The 20,126-nt window shown below is 39.2% G+C and overlaps 1 protein-coding gene across 1 annotated transcript in view; it reads left to right on the top strand.

The window, feature by feature from the left end:
- LOC137969455 (apoptosis inhibitor 5-like) overlaps positions 1-20,126 on the top strand; it is a 25,250-nt gene extending 5,124 nt beyond the window's left edge. Inside the window, exons 6-14 of the mRNA XM_068815694.1 lie at positions 3,371-3,505; positions 3,713-3,778; positions 7,874-8,065; positions 9,639-9,761; positions 10,042-10,100; positions 12,277-12,427; positions 12,903-12,962; positions 13,319-13,383; positions 19,376-20,126. Of these exons, the coding sequence (XP_068671795.1) occupies positions 3,371-3,505; positions 3,713-3,778; positions 7,874-8,065; positions 9,639-9,761; positions 10,042-10,100; positions 12,277-12,427; positions 12,903-12,962; positions 13,319-13,383; positions 19,376-19,607 (1,083 nt within the window). The 3' untranslated portion in view covers positions 19,608-20,126. The remainder of the gene's footprint in view (positions 1-3,370; positions 3,506-3,712; positions 3,779-7,873; positions 8,066-9,638; positions 9,762-10,041; positions 10,101-12,276; positions 12,428-12,902; positions 12,963-13,318; positions 13,384-19,375) is intronic.

Raw genomic sequence — 20,126 nt, 5'->3', positions numbered from 1 at the left:
CCAATAGCTGAGGAGGTCTTTAGTAAGCAGCTTTTTTATTAGTGTACATGTAGTAGGATGAACATTTGCATCATGTTCATCTTACCTGTTTCATGCAAAACGTTCCTCCCCTGTGATGTCTTGTTCAAGACAAAACTGTTTATGGTACATGAATAGTTTTTGTGTTAGTGCACTTTATAAGTGCACTACACACTATGCCACCGAGTTTGTATGAGTGAGTGAGTGATTGTAAGTCTGTGGTGGCAAATAGGCCCGTAGCACGTGCATAAGTCGTGAACATAAACGGGTCTGCTTGAAGCGAGCTTGAGTTTCAACAAAATGAGCTCCAAAATCGGCATGAATTTGTGACGCTGATGAATAATAAAGCAGCTCCTATTTCCAAAACGATGGAATTAAATAACCTTGTCTAGGAGAGTGAATTTTTTACTTTGCAGAAACAATGGTCAACCTCAAGAGTTAGGCTATTGTGATCTTTGTGCTGAATTCCCACATTTCTTGTCAATCTTTAAAGCACTTGAAAGAAAAAAACCAAACTAACAAAAACAAAAACCCAGTGTCTTGCCATCATTTTGACACAGAACATGTGTGGTAACTTGATCACGGCGCCCGCTGAATTTGATGTCACTTTCAATTTTGAAATTTACTTGTGCAGCCAAAAATACAATAGAAAAGTTGAAAGTAGCAAAAAATCTCCCAAAGATGTGTAGCACAATCACCGTACCCACTTGGGGGTGACTCAGAAACACTTCCTGATTTATTAAGTTTAACGTCTTCAATGAAGCTATATTTTTGCTGAATGCTAAGGTTATCCTTGTTGATTAGCATACAGGGTGTAAAAAGGGTAAGCGACTTTCCTTTCTTGAGAAAACAAAGGAAAAGGATAGAAAAATAGGAAAATTTTGAGTGTAACGCGTAACACAATTTTCAAATTGAAAGTCTTCAAAACCATTTTTCATAAGAGAGAACAATTATGTGGATTAACGGACAATAACCAGTGATAACACGCGTAAATACTACATATGAGCCAAATTAAAACAGTTCAAGTTTATTAAAACACATTAAAAAGATTCAAAATTCCGTAGTTTCCTTACTGTAACGCTGTGTTTTGGAATTCTGGCGCTCACTAGGTTATAGTTTGAAACAAGTCTTCAATTGATATCTGTGGCTTCAAAACCATCTCAACTAAATGCTCATACCTTGTGCTTTAACATACAGAAAAATTAGTTTGAGGGATCCACTACGAATGGAGAAATCATTCCTCAAAACAGTCGCTACGCTTTTTCTGTTCCGCAATTACGCAATAATATTTTTCGAGACCACTTCTTTCAATGTTGCTCCTGCTCCAACCAAGGCGTAAGTGGGTTCCAACCAAACATTTTCTGAATGCTCACAAGTTCCACTAGCTATTTCCACAGTTTCATCGTCGTAGCTTTCAGGGTCGCGAAAATATTATCCTTTGACTGAGTCGCTACGTTTTTTTTAACATGCCGGGCCATATTGAACCTAGTCTTGAGTGTGAGTGAACATCACAAATCTACTTCGCAAAGAAGCCATGATCTCCATGTGCTTCACAAGGCTTGGTAACCTTTCCTCTATGGATATTATTGGGAAGTCCACAATGTCTTTTCTGGAGCAATTTTCAGGAAATTGAGAGAGACATCTGCTCTGACCTCAAATTGTAAAGTGGAGCAAAAAAGTGGAGCAGAAAGCCAGCGTTTAGGGTGTCAATAGAACTAAATGAGGGGATGCTATCCTCCATGTAGTGAAAGCTTTCTGTTTTTACTTTTTATTTGCCTCAAAATTGACTATCTGTATGAAAGACCACGCCTGCAAGGGTCATGGGTAAATCAAAAATTCAGTTTTAACAGACCAAACATTAATATTTTCCGAACAATTAGAAAGATACAGTATGTAAGTTTGGGTGTGAAATAAGCCAAAATAAGTGATTTTCACCCCAATAAACACAATTTCACAATTTTTAGGTATGTTACAGAAATGGGTACCGTGATCATGCTACTCATCAAAATGTTTTTAGCTGATGTTGTTGTTGTTAAGTTGATTTCATGTCGCAAATTTTGTTGCTGATGACAAAATATTTTATTCTTGATCGACACTTTTATTTACTTTTGCATCTACCTTCATTTTGCACAAAGCAGGCTAACAAAATCTGTACCTTGCTTAGTTCGCATTTTTGAGCATTAAAGTAGAATTTTTGGTCCTATGTTTCTGACAGCAAGTCCTATATTTTGAGGTCACCCATCCAAATACTAACCCCACTCAACAGGGCTTAACTTCAGTGAATGTTTGTCTTGGAAAGCTGTCAGACGCTCAGAGTGCACACTCAAACTTGTGGTGGAAAAGAACTTGTAAGGGAACTTGAAAATGATCAACATGTCAGCCTGGAAGCCAATGTTTCTCAATTGTCTTTTATTTTCTTCAATCTTTCTGGGATTTAGTATTTTACTAGTAACCACATGTCTTCTCAGGGGGCTATTTACCTAAGACATCTACCATAGCACTATAATGATATATGGTACGGAAAAAATGTCCTGTACTATAAGGGCAAAGAAAACTTGAATCTCCTGGAAGACAAAACGCAGCTCAGGTGACAATTGTACAGCGCTGTGTTACTGCGCCACCACATGTATGCAGTGCGTGCCTATTTTTTTGTTAAGGCTATGGTTGGTGATGATAATCTCTCGGCTAATAAAATGAAAGGCTCTTGGTTCACCTGAGACATGGCCTGTTCATGGTGTTTAAAGTGTGTTGATATGATCTGAAATCATAGCCTTGCCATTATAATAATTGTAACCTCTGTTGACATGCTTTTCAGGGGCAACAAACCTTTAAAATGAACCTTCAGACATCATCTGTTGAATGATAGGGTGTAGCTGGGTTGGGTAATTTCACGGTACATGTAGGTGCTACAGCTGTATTTTGCATGTACATGCACATTGTAGCCTCAGTTTAATTCAACTGTTCGCTTGATCAAGACTTGGAGACCAGAACCACTGGACAAGTAGGATGCAAAAAGCACATAGTTCAAGACATTTTTTTAATTAACCCATTCACCCCTAAACCTGCCATTCTTAGTATTTTACTCTGTTTAACGCCAGACAATTTTACTTTTCAATGGGGAACCCTCAGGAGTCAGTGGGTTAATCACTCACGGAAAAACTGTCGCATTAACTGTCTGAAAAGAGACCTTTTCACTACCCAAAATTCCATGAAACCTTGATTAGAAAATTCCTTTGGCCCTAGTACATGCAAAATCACCAGCCCTGTTCCCTGTTCCTGTTATTTTCTGATTGAACATGCAAAAAATGAGAAAAGGAGATCACATAGGAGGATTTTGGTTATTCTGTCATAGGCTATGACAGATGTTACTGGTGAGGAGTTCCGCACATTTATGAACATCTTGTCCTCACTGAAAGTGATGGCCAGTGCTCATCAAGAACTTGCAGACATTGTGACAGAACAAGCTGAACTTGCGCAAGCCTTCCAGGTATGATAACATGTTTAGTATTTCTGTTTGATTAGTAACACATGCACTCTTTTTTAAGTTGCTGGGATACACATAAAAGAGAGAAACCTTCAATACCACTGGCCAAGAATTTTTTAGAAGGTACATAGGTAATGTACAATGTACAGGAAAAAGTCATTGCATTATATTTACAAATTAGTTGCCATTTTCTTACCTTGACCTCCACAGCCTACTGATGCTGATATGGTTGACAGATTCCTTTCATGTGCAAGACAAGTCCTTCCATATTTTGTGGTTAGTTTTTTTTAGTGAATGTTCAGTGTCTAATCAGTGGTAACCATCGGTAAATTTGATTCAATTTGTTTTGTTCTGATTTCAGTTAAGTTGTAGTCTCCCCAATTTGTGGAGTTACTTGTGCTTGGCTAAACGAAGTTGTTATTATTATTATTATTATTATTATTGTACACCTTTTGACAAGGACATTATTTTAAACCTGCAAAGGGACTATTTTCATCAGCAGATTTTGGCAAATTAAGTAGCATTTTTGTGCTTTCTGTTTTCATCTTGCTGTTCCATCAGACGCACAGAGTACCATTGGTAAGAAAATATTGTAACTTATCTGTGCAAGAAAATTTGGTTTTGGTCACCGTACGACTGTACGTCCATGTATGCCAATGTGAAACTCTGTGGTGCAATGCACATTTTTTTTTTTGCGGGAACATTTTTAATATTGGACATCCATGTTATGGTTAAGGTCTCGGTAAAGGTAAATTTGGGCGTCTCGCTCAAATTTTTTGTTTTTGCAAATCTTGAATTGGTGGGCTGTGAAGCAAATTTTCCTGAAAAATTTTTTTAAAAATTACCGGTAATTTTAAAACCACTAAAATCGCTTTTCTTTGTTTCCCACCATAATCTGCATGTGAAAAACGATTTATGTATTGTGTCAATCGCACATGACAGGATTGGGTGTCAATTGACAGCCTTCAGGCTCAATCTGCTACATTAGCATGTGCCCGAACGCTGAGTAGCTCAGCATAATTGTCTTTCAAGTGGGGGGTGGAGTTATTCAGCAGACTGTGAACTGAACGTGAAATCTTTAAGCTTGATTTTCTAGGGGTTTATTTTGACACCAAAATTACAACTTCTTGGATCTCCTGTCCCGACAAGTTTTAAGATATCGCCTCCAAATTTTCAGTTCTAATAGTTGATTGTACTACCCCAAATACCAAGTGAGAAATTTTTCGTTTGTCTTCGGAGACTGATTTTATGGAACTTTTTTCTGTCCAAATTAAGTACAAGATGAGAGTTTCGACTTTGGTGTGTGATATTTCCTTAAAGTGCTACTGTGATCAAATTTTTATCCCTTGAGTTTTTTGGTTTATCGCATAGAGTACCATAAAACATTAAAAATGCTGTTTACCGTTTGGAAATATCTGCATTGGTTCCGGAGATATTTAAGTTTGAAAAATGTGTTAAATATGCAAATGAGAAGGCTGATGACGTCATTCACCCAACCCAATAGAACATCAAGAATATAAATAGAGCTATCTCGGTCAATTTGCAACAGAGACCATTGAAACTTGGTGAGCTGATAGTTCTGAAGGCAACACACCTACGACTGTAAAGAAATTGGTTCCCATGGCAACTCACTCTTTTCCAGTCCCCTTCAACCTGATTTCAATATTTTGGTGATCTCAGGCTAGAAATACATTTACCAAGGCCACAAACATGACCTAACATCTTTATATGCTGGCAGGATCATGCAGATGAGGCACCATTTGCAAATATCAAAACAGAACGCCAAAGGTGGTCTGCAAAGCTCTTAATGTCAGGGAGGCCTGGAACCCAGTATGTTTCCATGGTAACAAAAATGGTATGCTCATATTGTGAAACACATCTACTAGAATCTTAGTGCAAAGAACCAAGTACTTCTGATACAAATTGGCTGAGATATCTTTCTCCATCATACTTGATCAAAATTTGGTTGGGTTTATGACGTCATCACTTGGCTAATTTGCATATTAAAAAAACTTGAATATCTCCAGAACAAAAAGAGATATTTGAAAATGGTAAACAGCATTCTTCTTCTCGCACAGACTACGTGTTTATGTGCCAAAATGGCTTAGATAGGGAAGATGCAAATTTCGTCACAGTAGCACTTTAACATATCAAAAAGTCCTCACAGGGTATTGGAGCGCATTCATCTGTGACTAAGGTGCAACAAAGTGTGGTTATTTTCACAATAAAGTGAAGGGGCAGGAGCTTCTGCAGCAGACTCAGTCATTTTGAGTTTGAGGCCTCAATACTAAGGGTGCATTCGATTGACGGTATTCCGGAATAGAGAGAGATTCACATTAAAATTGTCAAACATCTGCTAAAATGCTATTTTAAACATATTTTTATTATCCTAACTGCTTCAAAATGCATCAAACATACCGTTTTCATGATCACTCCACGTATTCCGGAATAGGCCAGTTTCGTATTCTAACGGTTGGACTGGATCTGGCATGAAATGGAGGCTAATGCAGGCAAATAAATTTGCATTTGAAAAGATTTGTCCATTTCCTGCTAGATCCAGTCCAGCCGTGAGAATTTGAAAATGGTCTTTAGGGTCAATCAAACGCGCCCAAAAACTAACACTTTATTCAAATAATTCAATCCATTAGTAAGCTTTAATATGATATATAGTTTGACCTTATATAATTATACAAAAAATAGCGGCACAACAATTCATTTCTCCGCGGACACCTCATTTTCCTTTACCAAGACCTTTATTGACACCTGTGAAAACAAGATATCCACTGACCAGTATCACATGACCATATTGCAAGCTCAAGTTTAAAGCTTATTGAAGTCAGCTTTTTTTTAAAGTTGACTGCTACCGGGTAACCAGTACTCCAAAATGTTGAACAAAACGTATTTTCAATGGATCTTTCTCAGTCAGCAAAGGTGGGAAAAGCCAGTTATTAGAAACTGTCATGTTTTCCATGGGAAATTAACGGTGGTGTTGAATTTCAAGTCAAGTCACACATTTTTTTTGGTTTACTCCCTGAGAATGTCTTTTTGATGGAAAAGGATAAACGAGAAAAGAGTCCATGGGGAAAACCTAAAAAGAAGCGTGGCCATAAAAAAATGACATTTTTGCGGGTTTGTCCCAGGGAACTCTGCAGGACATTTCTCGGTTCCCATTGGCTGTTGTTTTGAGCGGTTTTGCATGATGACATGTGGTGGATCAAAAGGCACGAAAAGTTTGTGAAACTTTGGAAGCAAAAAAGACATAGTTTGTTTCTATGCAAGTGTATCTTCTTTAAGCAAATTGATAGAGTATGAAAATTCAATGGATTGTCTTGAAATTTGGCCCGAGGACTCCCAAGATACCAATCTAAAATACCATGTGAAGGATTTTTTTTATATATTGGACTCCTGCAATGGCCTTTGACGTAACCCTTATCCGTAATTTTTTATATGCATATTAATTTTGACACAAAATTTTCTAAGCAACCAATCGGAATATCAAAAAAGCCTCACGTGGTTTTGATGATAGATGCCTTGTGAATGACATCATCCAGAGGGCTTCCCTTTACATTAAAATTTGATACCTGTTAAATTCAATCAGAGAGACATCGGTCGCTCGAGGTTCTTGGGCTTCACTCTTTACTCGACTAGTTAAAGTGAGAAGAAAATATATTACTTGGAAAGTGCATTTCATAACCTTTCAGTAGATGTACAGTTTAATTACAGTTTTATTTACTTTTAATTATGACTGCTAACATCATGTTCACTGCTGACAGCATACTAACAAATTTGCGTAACATCTCCCAAGTGGCACAATGAATGAAAAACTGCCCATCAAACTGTTGCCTTGGTGACGAGTAGTTATGGAAATAATTCTTGAAAGGGTGTCTTGTGAGACAAGCCATTCTATGAAAAAGTTGAAAAATTATGAAGTAAAATGCAGTTTTAACTGAGTTAACAGTAGTAGCAACTGCAGTCAATTGTTGTCAGTGTTTTTGATATATTGGCACATTGGTTGGATTCCTTGTACGTTGGGTTGTGTAGAGCTTATTCATCAGTGTGGCGGGAAGAAGGAGCATTTTGTGTGGAACATTTAGCGGTTTTTTTCCCTACCTTCCCCCCTCTACTTCTTTCCACTGTTCATCAGTGTGATAGGTGCCTGTCTTTGTGGGGGCGTGGGTGCTCATGGCTGGTTTGTCAGGTTTTGCCAGCCATCGGTGCAGTCTTCATCTTGGAGCTGGCTACCAATAGTGGAAGTTCCAGGATGGCTCAGGCACTTAACCTCCACTTAGCAACGCCTTTGTTAATTATTATTAAAATGTCAATTTGATTCTCCTGTCTAATCATTGCCTATGTTGTCTGGTTTTATAACAGAAAGGAGCATCAGCTCAAGCATTCTTTTCGTATATGGTTACAAGCATTCTTCCAAAGCTGAACGAGTTAGCTACTACAGATGGTGATGATATGAAGCTGGAGATGTTAAAATTGTGTGCAGAAATGTCACCACATGGTTTAACAGATGAGAATGTGAAGGCCTCCATTGAGCCCATCTATAATTTGTTGCTGGTGAGATGTTACAGTGGAAATGGTTATTTTCATAACTTTTAACTTTCATGTACCAGTAGCACTTTGCCAATACAATTCTATTGGAATATACTTCAACACGCCTTGTAGTCTAATATATCTTTAGACATTAGAGACAAAAAGCCTAACAACTTACAAGGTACATTTTCAAACCCTGTGGCTTTGGTTATAATCTTTGCTTGCTTTCTCTATCAGGAGGGTAATAAATACATGAAGAAATAATTATAGGCAGTTAGAGTCAGTCCGATCATAGGGGGAATTCTGCAAAGGGAGCACAGGGCTCGAAAATTTTAAAAAAATCCAGTTGCAAGTTTGCAAATTTTAGTCAGGAGTGTATTATATGTCATCATGATTCATCATGCTGTATTTTGTTTCCAGTGGTTTAACAAAACCGAAATTAATATCCTGCATAACATACATTGTATGTGAAAAGAAACTGCTGCAAATAGTGACTGTTCAGTGTAATAACATGTTGCACATACATTGACCCTGCAGCTAAATTGCAATTTTGCCCCATATCTCCAGATTCAAGACGAGAAACAAAAATTCAACACAAGGACCAATCATAATGTTTTTCATTTTAGCAAAAGTAGCGGAAAGGGGCAAATGCTAGACCTCTCATTTTGTAATATTGATGGTAAAAACTGGTTGCAGATTTGTGACTCCTCAAGAGGAAAAAATGGTGTAAATGTGACTGTATTGGTTGTAATTTCAAGCCCTGGAGCATGGGAAATTTGTGACTGTGTAAGTCTCAGTTAGGTCATGTCCTGCATTTGTAAGCCACTAATGCAGGGTTGCTCTGCTGCACCAAACAGTTACTTGAAGCTTGAAATTGACAAGTTCAGGCAAATTTGCATGCTTGATGGATACGGTGTAACTTGTTCGTAATTGTCAGCTGTGATGGAATCACCCTTTAATGTGGTTTTAATGACTGTGCTCTTCTCAAGCAGGTTAACAAATCGAAAGTGGTTCAGCTTTGTCTGTACTCTTATCGACAACAATATTCGTATCACAGTGGTCAAAATGTCGTAGACTCATGAGGCTCAGCCGAGTAATGCTACAACAAATTTTGACCACTGTGATGACAAATGTTATTGTCAATAAGAGTACAGACAACACTGAACCACTTTCGATTTGTTTTTTACCACAATATTCAATGCCAAAGAAAGTTATCTCAGAGTGTGACCAAAATCATGACACCAAAAAAGAGCAAGCATCGTCTATAACTTTCTCACAATATGATTGGTTTATTTCCCAAAATGCACGTTCCTGATTGGCTATTACCTTGCATGACAAATTGACGCGAGCATGACGTGTACAGCATTGTCTAGACTCCTATCGGCAACCGCAAATTAGCCAATCAGATTGCGAGATTACAAGCAATTGTGGTAAAAAATTAGTTTGGCTTTCTATGGTGCTCTCACAGAGCCTCTGATGATGCTCTAGCAAGTGAGCCAATTGACAGTCCAGCAGTCAATAAAAGCTAAACATATGAATTTATCATTGAATGTGCTGTAAATATCATTGTTGATTTAATTTGTCTTTTCCTGTTCAGGAATACATGCCTTTGCCCCCAGGGGAAGAAGAGGAAACAATTACAGAGGAAAATGCCCAACCAAAGCTTCAATTTTCTTATGTTGAATGTCTCATTTTTACTTTTCATCAGCTCGCTAAAAAGGTAACTGTAGTGTGAAAGGCAAATGTGTGCATTTACATGTATGTGATGTATAATAATAGCTCATTGTATGAAGTGAATGTGACAGGAATAAGCAGGTTGGGATACTGATGTGCCTTAGCAGAGAAATGTTATGGCATTTAAAGAGCTTGTGGTTTAGGTTGTTTACAGAGTTACCTCCTCGCTTCGAAACAACCTGGCATCAAAAGCTTCTTGTTATATTAAAGTGTATGTGCTATGTTTTTCAATTAAAACAAAATAAGAAATTTGGTATGTTTTTCAGAATCCAGAATTTTTAACCGATGCAAGTGCAGCAGAGCGTCTAAAGGATTTCCGACTAAGGTAAAAAGTTACTGCCGCAGTTGACAGTTATGGAATAAAGTGCTGTGCGAAGTTACTGCGCTACCACACGTACGCAATGCGTCCCTATTTTTGATCTTAGTTATTGCGTTAAGAGAAATTGGGGATGATCTTGATTTGAGATTGCAAGGTTTCATGTTAAAATAGTAGACACTAAAATAGTGCTTTTTACACAATTTGTTACATTCTTTGCATCTAAAACGACACTCTGCTTCATCATATTTTATTACAGCATGGCACCAACCATCTTGTACTTCTACTAACAGCTAGTGCCACACAGCCACCTTGCCTTTCTATAGTGTCTAACACAATTCAGGGCTCGAAATTAACGAAAAAATCCAGTCGCAATTTCGCAAATTTTAGTCGCAAAATCGCCGCGCTGCATTGAGCTGTCAGCGGTTTAGCAAAAAAATATGAGCCCGCAATACTTGTGTATAAAGAAACCACTGAAAATGGCGAATTATCGAAGGAATGGAGCTGTGCACGTAACATCGCAGCTAAATTACTCTACAATCACGCGATCTTCAGAGAAAATTCACAGCAAGAAACAAAATAATTTTGTCATTTATTTATTGTAGCGAAAGTAGCAGCAAAGTGGCAACTGCTAACCCTTTTGTTTCGAAAGAGCGAAGGTGACAACAAGTCGCAAATTTGCAACTTCTCCGGATATTTTAGTCGCAAATGCGACTGTATTGGTTGCAATTTCGAGCCCTGCACAAAGTACTTATTTTGCCCTAGAAGAAAGCATGTTTGACATCAAACATGCTCATATTATTAACAAAGCAGTTTTGAGCTTTAGCATAGTCACTTGACCCACAGAAAATGTTAAGCCTCGTCATAGAAACTAATCTTTGTATTATGTGTTGCGTAAGGACTAGAATTCGGAGTAGAAATGTTTAGGGTTGACAGTAGATGCCGAACGTCAGCAGGAGCTCAGCAACTGAAGCAAACAACTAGTATCCCCACTTTGGGTGATCACTTTTGCCGACCTGGTTCCTCTTGTAAAATTTATGTTTAGGTAATTTAGTCTGAGACATGGTTGTTGATTGGCTAAGAGGTAAAATGCTTCATGCTCAAACTGCTCTACATGAACACATAGGTGGTCTTCAAAAACGAGACCAGAATAAAGAGATATTGGAGTTGTATACTTCTTCTCAAGCATGTTATGGCCTGACTCAGACGATTAGCAAGACCCCCCACAAAGTTGAAAACTGTTGCTACCAAATGTATCGCAGCTGAAGCACCAGAAAAGAATCAATGCTTTCTTACAAAAGCCATTCAGTATCCTTACCATACTTAACGCGTTGTTGACTTGGTCACATGTTTCATGATGTCACAATATCTAAAAACCTGGATTCTCAAATGGGCCAGTGATGTTCAATATCAGAGTACATAACTGTAACATGACTAAAATGTTAAGGTTGTCGAGATATGTTGGCCTGCCAAGTTTACTAGAGTTGCGGCAAAACGCAGATATTTTATGGCGGTTTTTCAATTGTATGCAAATTAGGCTTTTGATCATGCCTTAAAGTGGAACTATCATAAACAAAATCACTTCCTTTTTTTTCTTCAGATTTTGAAAGTGTGTTTGCTTAACATGTGCCTGGCAAAATTTTGAGCTTTGATTTTTATCCGAAGGCTTTTTACTTTGAGTGTAAGTTTTGGATTTCACGGTCCGCCATTACTCACGTTCAAAACTGATCGACTAGACCTCAGAGGGTTGAATCTAGGGAAAAGTGACGTCATTCAATCAATAGCGTATATATATTTCAGAGTGTAAACGCAGTTTATTATGTATACAAAACACGAGTTTAAGAATCTGAAAGCCCGAAACTCCCGTGCTGCATATTAATTCAGTCGCGTATAAACGCATTGCATTGAGTGTTTGTCGTCATTTTCTCCTTGATCCAGCTCTCTCAAGATGTTAAAGTTAGTAATGGCGGACCATTAAATAGGAAAAATTTCTTACAAGAAACAGGTGTCTTTCTGAAATTAACTCCTAAAACTTGGGTCACTTTTTAACATAGTTTTGGAATCCAAAGGAAAAAAAGATTTCATTTTTTTATCATAATGCCACTTTAAGATGCTTGACTTGTCATGAGTTTTTAACATTGACTATGGCTAAGAGACCCTGAGAACTGCAGTATATTTTTTTCAGGCTTCAGTACTTTGCTCAAGGCTGCCAAGTTTACATAAAGCAGCTTAGACTGTCATTACAAGGAAAAACAGGACCTGCCCTTCAGGAAGAAGAGAACAAAATAAAAATTGTAGCTCTTAGGACAACCACCAATATCAATGCTATAATAAAGGTATGTGACTCATCAAAACTGGTAGTTTTAAATAGTTTTGCATTCCTAGGTTGTGAACAAGCTTGCTGATGAATCCAAGAAATTGATTCCTACATTATATAACATAAAGTCTTTATTGCCTACCATTGATCTTCCGGTAACTCGTCCTGAAAGTAGATTTTTTTACACACCGTTTGAGGTAGAATAAACAATACGTTATACTTTCAAGGGTAGTGCTTGATTAAGCATTCAACACCACAAAATGAACGTTCACAAAGTAGCGTAACATACATGTATCTTGGAATAGCAAGTAACATGAAGCAGTCTGTAGTCTTTTTTTGCAAGGGAAGCCAAAGGATATTAAACCTGAAACTACTCAAAACTTAACCATGTATCTGGTGCCCTTGCCACAAGGCTGCAGTGCTTCCTAACCACCCCCACTTATTCCCGTTATTTCACGTGCCTTTACCTGTCTATAACATAATCTCTTCTTCAGGACCTGTTTCACAATCCACCTGCCTTTAAGAGTTCAGTCACATTGTCATGGAAAACACCGGTAAGTGTCTGATTCGTAATTTGCTTGCTCGTTGATTTGCCTACCTTGAATTCGGTTTTCAAAGCCTTTGCCATGGTGAGTCCTGTCGCCTGTACGTGGATTGACTTTACACTTTCAGCCAATTCTAATTCAGTGTTAAACCCATTTGTAAATGAAATGACCCGAAGGGAAAATACCAGCTTCAAAATGTGAGGGATAAATCTGATGAAAAAGAAACATATCAACACTCAGGTCTTGTATCTCGAAGTTGTGGCTTGTTGACAATGTACACAATCTTTCGGAGGACTTTTTGTCGGAACAGTTGATTAGACAACTGTCCAAGTTAATTAACTGGAAGTTTCTTTGAAACATTTTAGGCAAAGAATCAGCCATCTACACCAATGTCCACAAAAGAGGATAGAAGTACAGTTGTTGATGAGAAGTAAGTTTGTTCATAGTTATTAGGTTTGTAAATGTTGAGGGTTTCAATCTGTCCATAGTCAAGTTAACAGAAGCCTTCCCAGAGTTTCGCACAAGTTACTTGTGTCTATTTAGTCTAGAATGACCTTGTTACGGCGTTCTTTGATACCGAATTGGTGAACTCGTGTGTCTTTGGAAATTCTCTTATTAGAGTTTGTAAAATACGTGTGAAAAGGTGAAGTGAACTATGTAATAGTCACGTTTATGGAAAATTCACCCAGAAAAACCTCGTGTAGGCATTCGCATTAGTACCACATGGCGCCTGTTCGCCAGCTTTAACCGTACGAATTCTGTTGTACGATAAAGTTCAAAGGTGAAGTGAACTATGTAATAGTCACATTTATGGAAAATTCGCCTAGAATGACCTCGTGTTGACATTGGCGTTAGTACCACGAGGCGCCTGTTCGCCATCTTGAACCGTACGAATTCCATTGTGCAATAAATTTCAAAAGAGAAGTGATCTGTGTCATAGTCACATTTATCGCAAGTTCACCTAGAGTAACGTTGTTAAGGCATTCACCATTCATGGTATTATCTAGTCGAGGCGCTTTACAGCCTTAAAACCAGTCAGAGAGCGGTCTTCAATCCTCAACAGGAGGGAGTGTATAATAATATTCATTTACCTGTGACCTACTAAGGCATCATGAGGCAAACCTTGGTAGCTGAGCATTGAGAGCTGTGGTAACCAAATCGGTGCTTAATGAGAAAATGTCTGGCGAAGCCTGCCAAATAGCTCCGGGTTAAGCTGCCATTTATGACCTGAATGATGCTTTCTAGACACAGTCTGCATCTATTGTTAGCAGAGCCTGCAGTAGGCAAGTGACTCCAATGTGGGGACTTTACAACCTCACGACCAGCCAGAGAGTGGTCTGCTATCCTTTATGATTTTCAACCAGAATCAAACAAATTTTTGGCCGGTGTTGAATATCTCAGTGGCAGTTTTTACGACTGACGCTGCCTATCAATTTGATACTAGTTATGCCTGTCAGGCTTGCGAAGTTACTGGTGATAACAGTAGTTGTGATTTTGAAGATATTGAAGCAGTTCAAGAGAGTGAGGTACTCTTATCAAGCGTACCCTTATCAAGCGTACCCTTATCAAGCGTTATGACTTCAAAGAATGTCAAGGTATTCATACCAATGTATGAACATAGTTTCTGGAATAAAATCCGTGGTTAAGCTTATTGTGTTAAGTTTTTAATCCACACAAGTCACATTGTTAGCCTCCATTTATAGCCAATCGGAAGTTGCAGATTCGTTGCTTTAACCTCCAGCCCCTAAGGAAGTTTTAACTTCATGCTTAGATGGTCTGGTGACTGCTACCTATTAGTTGAATCGGAGGTGTAAGGATGCCATGAAACTTCATTTTACAATGAATTTGCTTGGGGTTCATCAGTTCTTCTAGTCATGCTGATGTGTTTCTATTTGGCAGAGAAAGTGCTAAGAGAATTAGAATAATAGCAGAATTCACAAGAACTACAACTACGTTTGTTTTCAGTTAGTACGAGTTTATTACTATGCACAGTGTCCCCAGTTGGTTCCCTGGTGCTGACTTAAATAAAGTTCATTATTAATAAGGACGTTTGCAAGTATCCATTCCCAACGCAGACCAAGGTTTAACCCTTATTCTGCTTGAGGCAGTTTTCCGGAAAGGTAGGGGTAGGTGCTTCTGAGGTCGTGGTACCCAATGGGGTTATGTTACCTCCCCATCTGTCCAGCCTTTCTGGATTGTGGTCCAGCCAGACAGGCCAAGGTCCTTTCCCGAGGCAACCAATAATTTTGATATGTATGTCCAGATGAGGAAGTCTACAGTTTGTTAAGCAACCAGGCACCCTTAATAGTGGGACAGACTGAAAATTGCTTTTCTGAGTGACTGAAGGTCACCTCAGATCCAGAAATCTTGGACTCTGTAGAACGTTGGATCCTTCCGAGCATATTTTTTCTCCAGCTACGCATTTTTAATGTTCATCAGCAGTTTGCTATGTCTAAGAGCTTTTTTTCAAGCTAGAGGAACTTGGTGTGATCCGAGGTCACTGTATGAACTAGGGGAATGCTTGACCCCTATTTTACCAAAAACTTGCCTATTATGCTTGTCCCGTTGCCTTAGAGCACAGGAAATTCCTTCAGTTTCTTTTAATGAGCAGGTCTATGAATTTAAGTCCTTACTCACGAGTTTGACTTCTGTGTTCCCCGGGGATTTTCACCAAGGTTATGAAACATGCCCTGGCGGTCCTTAGGCATACGGGACTTTCTGTGAGTCTGTTTCTCTGGTAGTTGGTTTTAATTGCAGGGAAAGGATGTTCTTGGTTGCTTTCACGCTATGTGAGAGTCAATCCAATTATCATTAAAACTGTTTTGACCCCCACAAAGGTAATCACTCACTTTAGATGCTGACTTGATGAGGGTGTAACTATCCGATAAAAAGAAAGGGAAGCTGAAACTCTTGTGTTTAGAAGCTCTCAGTGAGGAGTTTATTATTCACTTTGTTGTTCAGGTTATCGGAAAGGTATTGTCTTCACTACCAGGGGTTCAATTTGGGAAATTACATTACCGTTATTTAAGACGGGATAAATTTAATAGCCTTGGCCCGTATTACAGGGGGTTATGATGCCCTCTTGTCTTTATTTTGCTCAGCTAGGGCACTGAGTTACAAATGTCGGTTGACAATGTCCACCAGGCGTTTCGTTACATTGGTCATCCAATAGTGGTTTATATTTTTTAAACTGATGCCAGTGGCTGGCGCATTACCTGTGCAACTAATGTTTCTTGCCGTCTTGGGAGCAGGAATCGCGCACAGTAATTATATTCCCATATGTTTGGATAAGATAGAGGCCGACAAGGCCAAGGGCATCCTCGTCATGCCAGCATGGGCCACTCAGGCTTGATATACTCGAGTACTACCAATAATGGGTCAGCAGCCTTTGGTCTGGACACCAGGCAGCCAGCTGCTGGTCCACCCGTCTGCCAATAGCACGCACAGAGTGCAACATCACCTGACGCTGATTGTATGGCCCATTATCTGGGTACTCTATCGGAAGTGACGCTTTTCTGAGTATGTTACCGATGTGTCTTTCTACTCAGAGACAGTACAGCGTTTGTCCTTTGGAATGGGCTGTATTCTTAGTCAGAGGGAGGTCCCTCCACTCTCCCCTCCACTCTCTAGCCCTTGTTTTTTCAGGGAAGATATCGTTGACATCACTTATTGTCATTAATGTGCCAACCAGAGCCTCATTGGCGGTCGAAACAAAGGGTCTTTTGTTCCTGCGGTCGACACATTCGAATAACAAGAGCAATGTTTGTAAACAGATAAGTTCCCTATACCGAGTTCCCATTCACACTGATCACTGCTGGATCAGCTTTGTCTTGTATGATTAGCGCTAAGAATACCTTATTTGGCCAACATCCAGTTGTTCATCGTTTTTTGAAGGGTGCCTTTGGGAGTAAACCGCCCTCAAATAGATATTATGGTATTTGGGATGCGCAGCAAGGGCTGGTATTTGAGAGACTAACACTGGCCTTAGAGGAAATCGCGTTAATACTAGCCATGTTATTAGCTTTAGCTACAATACTTTGCTGCGACCTAATATAAGCGATAGTTATCTGGACAAGTCTCAAGATGAGTGTGTTTGTTTCCTGGTAATCATATCAGCAATGCTAACCCTGTTAGGAGCGTTTCGAGCTATAACTTTGTTTATTGGTTGTTGAGAAGTATTTGGTAGTATGGGCATAAGTTGTAGAATAAAATGGATTCAATATTAGGACATCGTCATTGTAACCTTGGTGTTTTAGGCTCCTTATAGTATCCTCACATGCTTTAAAGGCTTCATGTTAGTACCGGAGGTTACTCTTTATGAAATAGAATTGGAAAGTTAAACGAGACTTACCTGTAAGTTGGAGTGTCAAGTGAATTCTATCTCATAAAGAGTAGTAACCGAAGGTGTCTGACATGCCCACCTCTCCCTCCCTGTGCTTGTTTCGAGCTCTCAGGCCTTGGTTACTATTCCTGTTTATGGAATTATTTTCTGTGCTTTTTTGTTCCTCCACTACGAGGAGGAGGATTTGAAACAATTATTGTGACGTCACTCCCGGCAGAATAGGTTCGTTCTTTGTGTCAGACACCTTCGGTTACTACTCTTTGTGAGATAGAATGAACGCAACATAACTAAGGGCGAATTTCTTAAATTCGCGTTAGTTTTATGAAGCGTTAATTTCCTATAATAAGGTAGGTAAATGTGCAAAACTTTCACATGGCATGTGATTTCTTACCTTGGTGGGATGTTCTGGACTGTATACAATGGTGTATCATATTGATATTCTTTGTCAATGGGCGGAGTACTTTCAACTCCTTACTAAACGGTCGCTCAGCAGTCCCCCAGGATGCTATTGATAACATTGAACAAAAACCTGAAATCAAGGACCTTTTCATACCACCCTCCTGTACAGAAATTATCAAGGCAATTATCAAAATGGCAAGAAACAAAGCACCTAAAGTGCTGACAAAATACCTGCAGAAGTCTTTTAATATGGTGTTAAGTAACTGCAGTCGAGGCTCTGTGATTTCATTTGGTATTGTTGTGTGAAAGTGTGGGCCAAAAAACGCAATATTTAAAGCCTTGCTAGTGCAAGGAAGAAAAGGACTGTACCTGTTTGGACCAACAGTGATCCTTTAGAAGACTAAGGTCCTCTTTCAGCCAAACCTGTCAGCATTACTGAAAGCGCTCTAAAGCCATTTAACACCGAGAACCAGCCGCTCAAGTATATGGAGAAATTCACTTAATTAGGAAGTGCCCTGAAGACAAAGGTCAACAGTGACAATGAGGGTACAACTCACCTAGCTAATGCCAGTGCTGGGTTTGGTTTGAGGTTTGAGTGAGGCTCCAGCACGTAGCTAAGTAGCGTGACTTCTGGCTGTTATACGCAATTGTGGTCTCATTCACACAGAAGCCCTTCAAGCTAATCCTGCCAAGCCGACCACATGCTGGAAACGACAGACCACAACCCTACTCTTTACATAATTCTTGTAGGATCTTTTAACATCCCACAGAGTTAACGAACAAGGGCTGTGAGGCGGTACCTCCTGCTTATCGTCCTTATTTGAGAAGACTAGAAAATCTAACCACTTGCAAATGTAGTTAGAAAGGTAGCACTTTCTCCTCAGTTATTTAAAGACCCTGAGTGTTGGTCTGGCCAGGGATCGAACCTGCGACCTCCCGCACAGACGTCCAGTGCACTCTTGATTGATCCAACTGGTCTAATTTCTTGTCTATGGAAAAATAGGCAAATCTCCATATAGACATGGACATGTCACTGGTGCCCTATTCAGAAGCTGGATAGTTTCCATCTAAAATGCTTCAGGAAAATGTGGTATAAAGTGGCAAGATAAGATACCCAATACCAGTGCCTGGTATCTTTCATACAAGTTTCACTATTGATATGCAGCTTAGAATTGTCTTGCCATGTGGCATGTATGCCTCCCGTTTGAATCCCACATCAGATATTCTTTGGAGAATTTCTGCTGCTCCCAAAAAGCGATACAAAACCACCTAAAAAACAAACCTCAAAAAGTGACAACTGGAGCCAAAAAGAGAAAGGGGGTGAAAAACATTTTGAGTGTGAGCGTATTTAACATCTGATTAATACAAGACAGTCCAGAAAAAGTTGCCACATCCTCGCCCAGTAGCACTGTGTTCATGTGACAAGACTGGCAAGTCCTGTTCTTCTCTTGCAGGGCCACATTCCTTTTAAGCACCTGGCCCAAGCTTAGCATCGTTGTTGTCATTGTCGTGGTCATACTGTTAACAGTACCTTCCCTCTAACCCCCAATAAATAGCCCTAGTTTTCATTGTCTAGTCAAGAAACTTCAACTACTAATTCTGTTCTATTGCTTTCGTGTAGTTGTTTTAATCAATCTGAAAATGATTTGATTTCTTTGATTTGGTTTCTCTTGTTTTTCAGGCGAAAACGAGCTGGAATCACCCCAATCACGTTTGACCTGCCCCCCGAGAACAAATCACCCAAAAAGTCAAAAGGAAACACAATTACTGTTTATACACCCCCTGGACGGCGCACGGGGGCATCCAATGGTGTTGTTAAAGGCCAGAGTATGCCGAACGGAAACCGAGGTCGCGGAGGATTCCGTGGAAGAAACCGCGGTAGGGGTAGGGGATGGAGGGGAGGACGATTTTAGATGATATATCATTTCGAAGATGATTCACAGTTTTGAACTTCAGAAAGGTTTTTACTCAACTTGCAGGCGAGCAATGTACGACGGTTTAACATTCGCAACTCTTCAGAAGTTGTTTATTTATGCAGGACGTCTCGAAGCTTGTCGAATTTCTTACCAACAAGTCTCACCAGATGAGAGAAGTAACCATAAAGTTTTTTTCGAATTGTATATTTTTGGATTCACAGGGAGATTCTTTGGACTTGGGGAAATACAAGAAATCCCTTAAAAATCATTGAAAATACAACTTTTTAGGTTTTAATACTCATTAAATGGGGGCTAACCCTGTCGGTCCTCTTGGCAGTTTGCTTCACACAGAGTATTTAAAAGTGTACCTAGTTCCCTTCCAGAAGGTTTTTCTCATTTTCATTTGAAGTCAAAATGGCCCCTTAAAAGTGAAGGAATATTGTTAATAAAAAAAGTAAGTTCTTTTTTACTGACCCCCGATTTCTTATTCGAAAATAAAATGGTTGTTTTACTTTA

This window comes from Montipora foliosa, chromosome 9, assembly GCF_036669935.1.
Source record: "Montipora foliosa isolate CH-2021 chromosome 9, ASM3666993v2, whole genome shotgun sequence".
Lineage (NCBI taxonomy): Eukaryota > Metazoa > Cnidaria > Anthozoa > Scleractinia > Acroporidae > Montipora > Montipora foliosa.
Note: the sequence above shows the minus strand (reverse complement) of the source record. Positions and strands in the feature narration are given on the sequence as shown.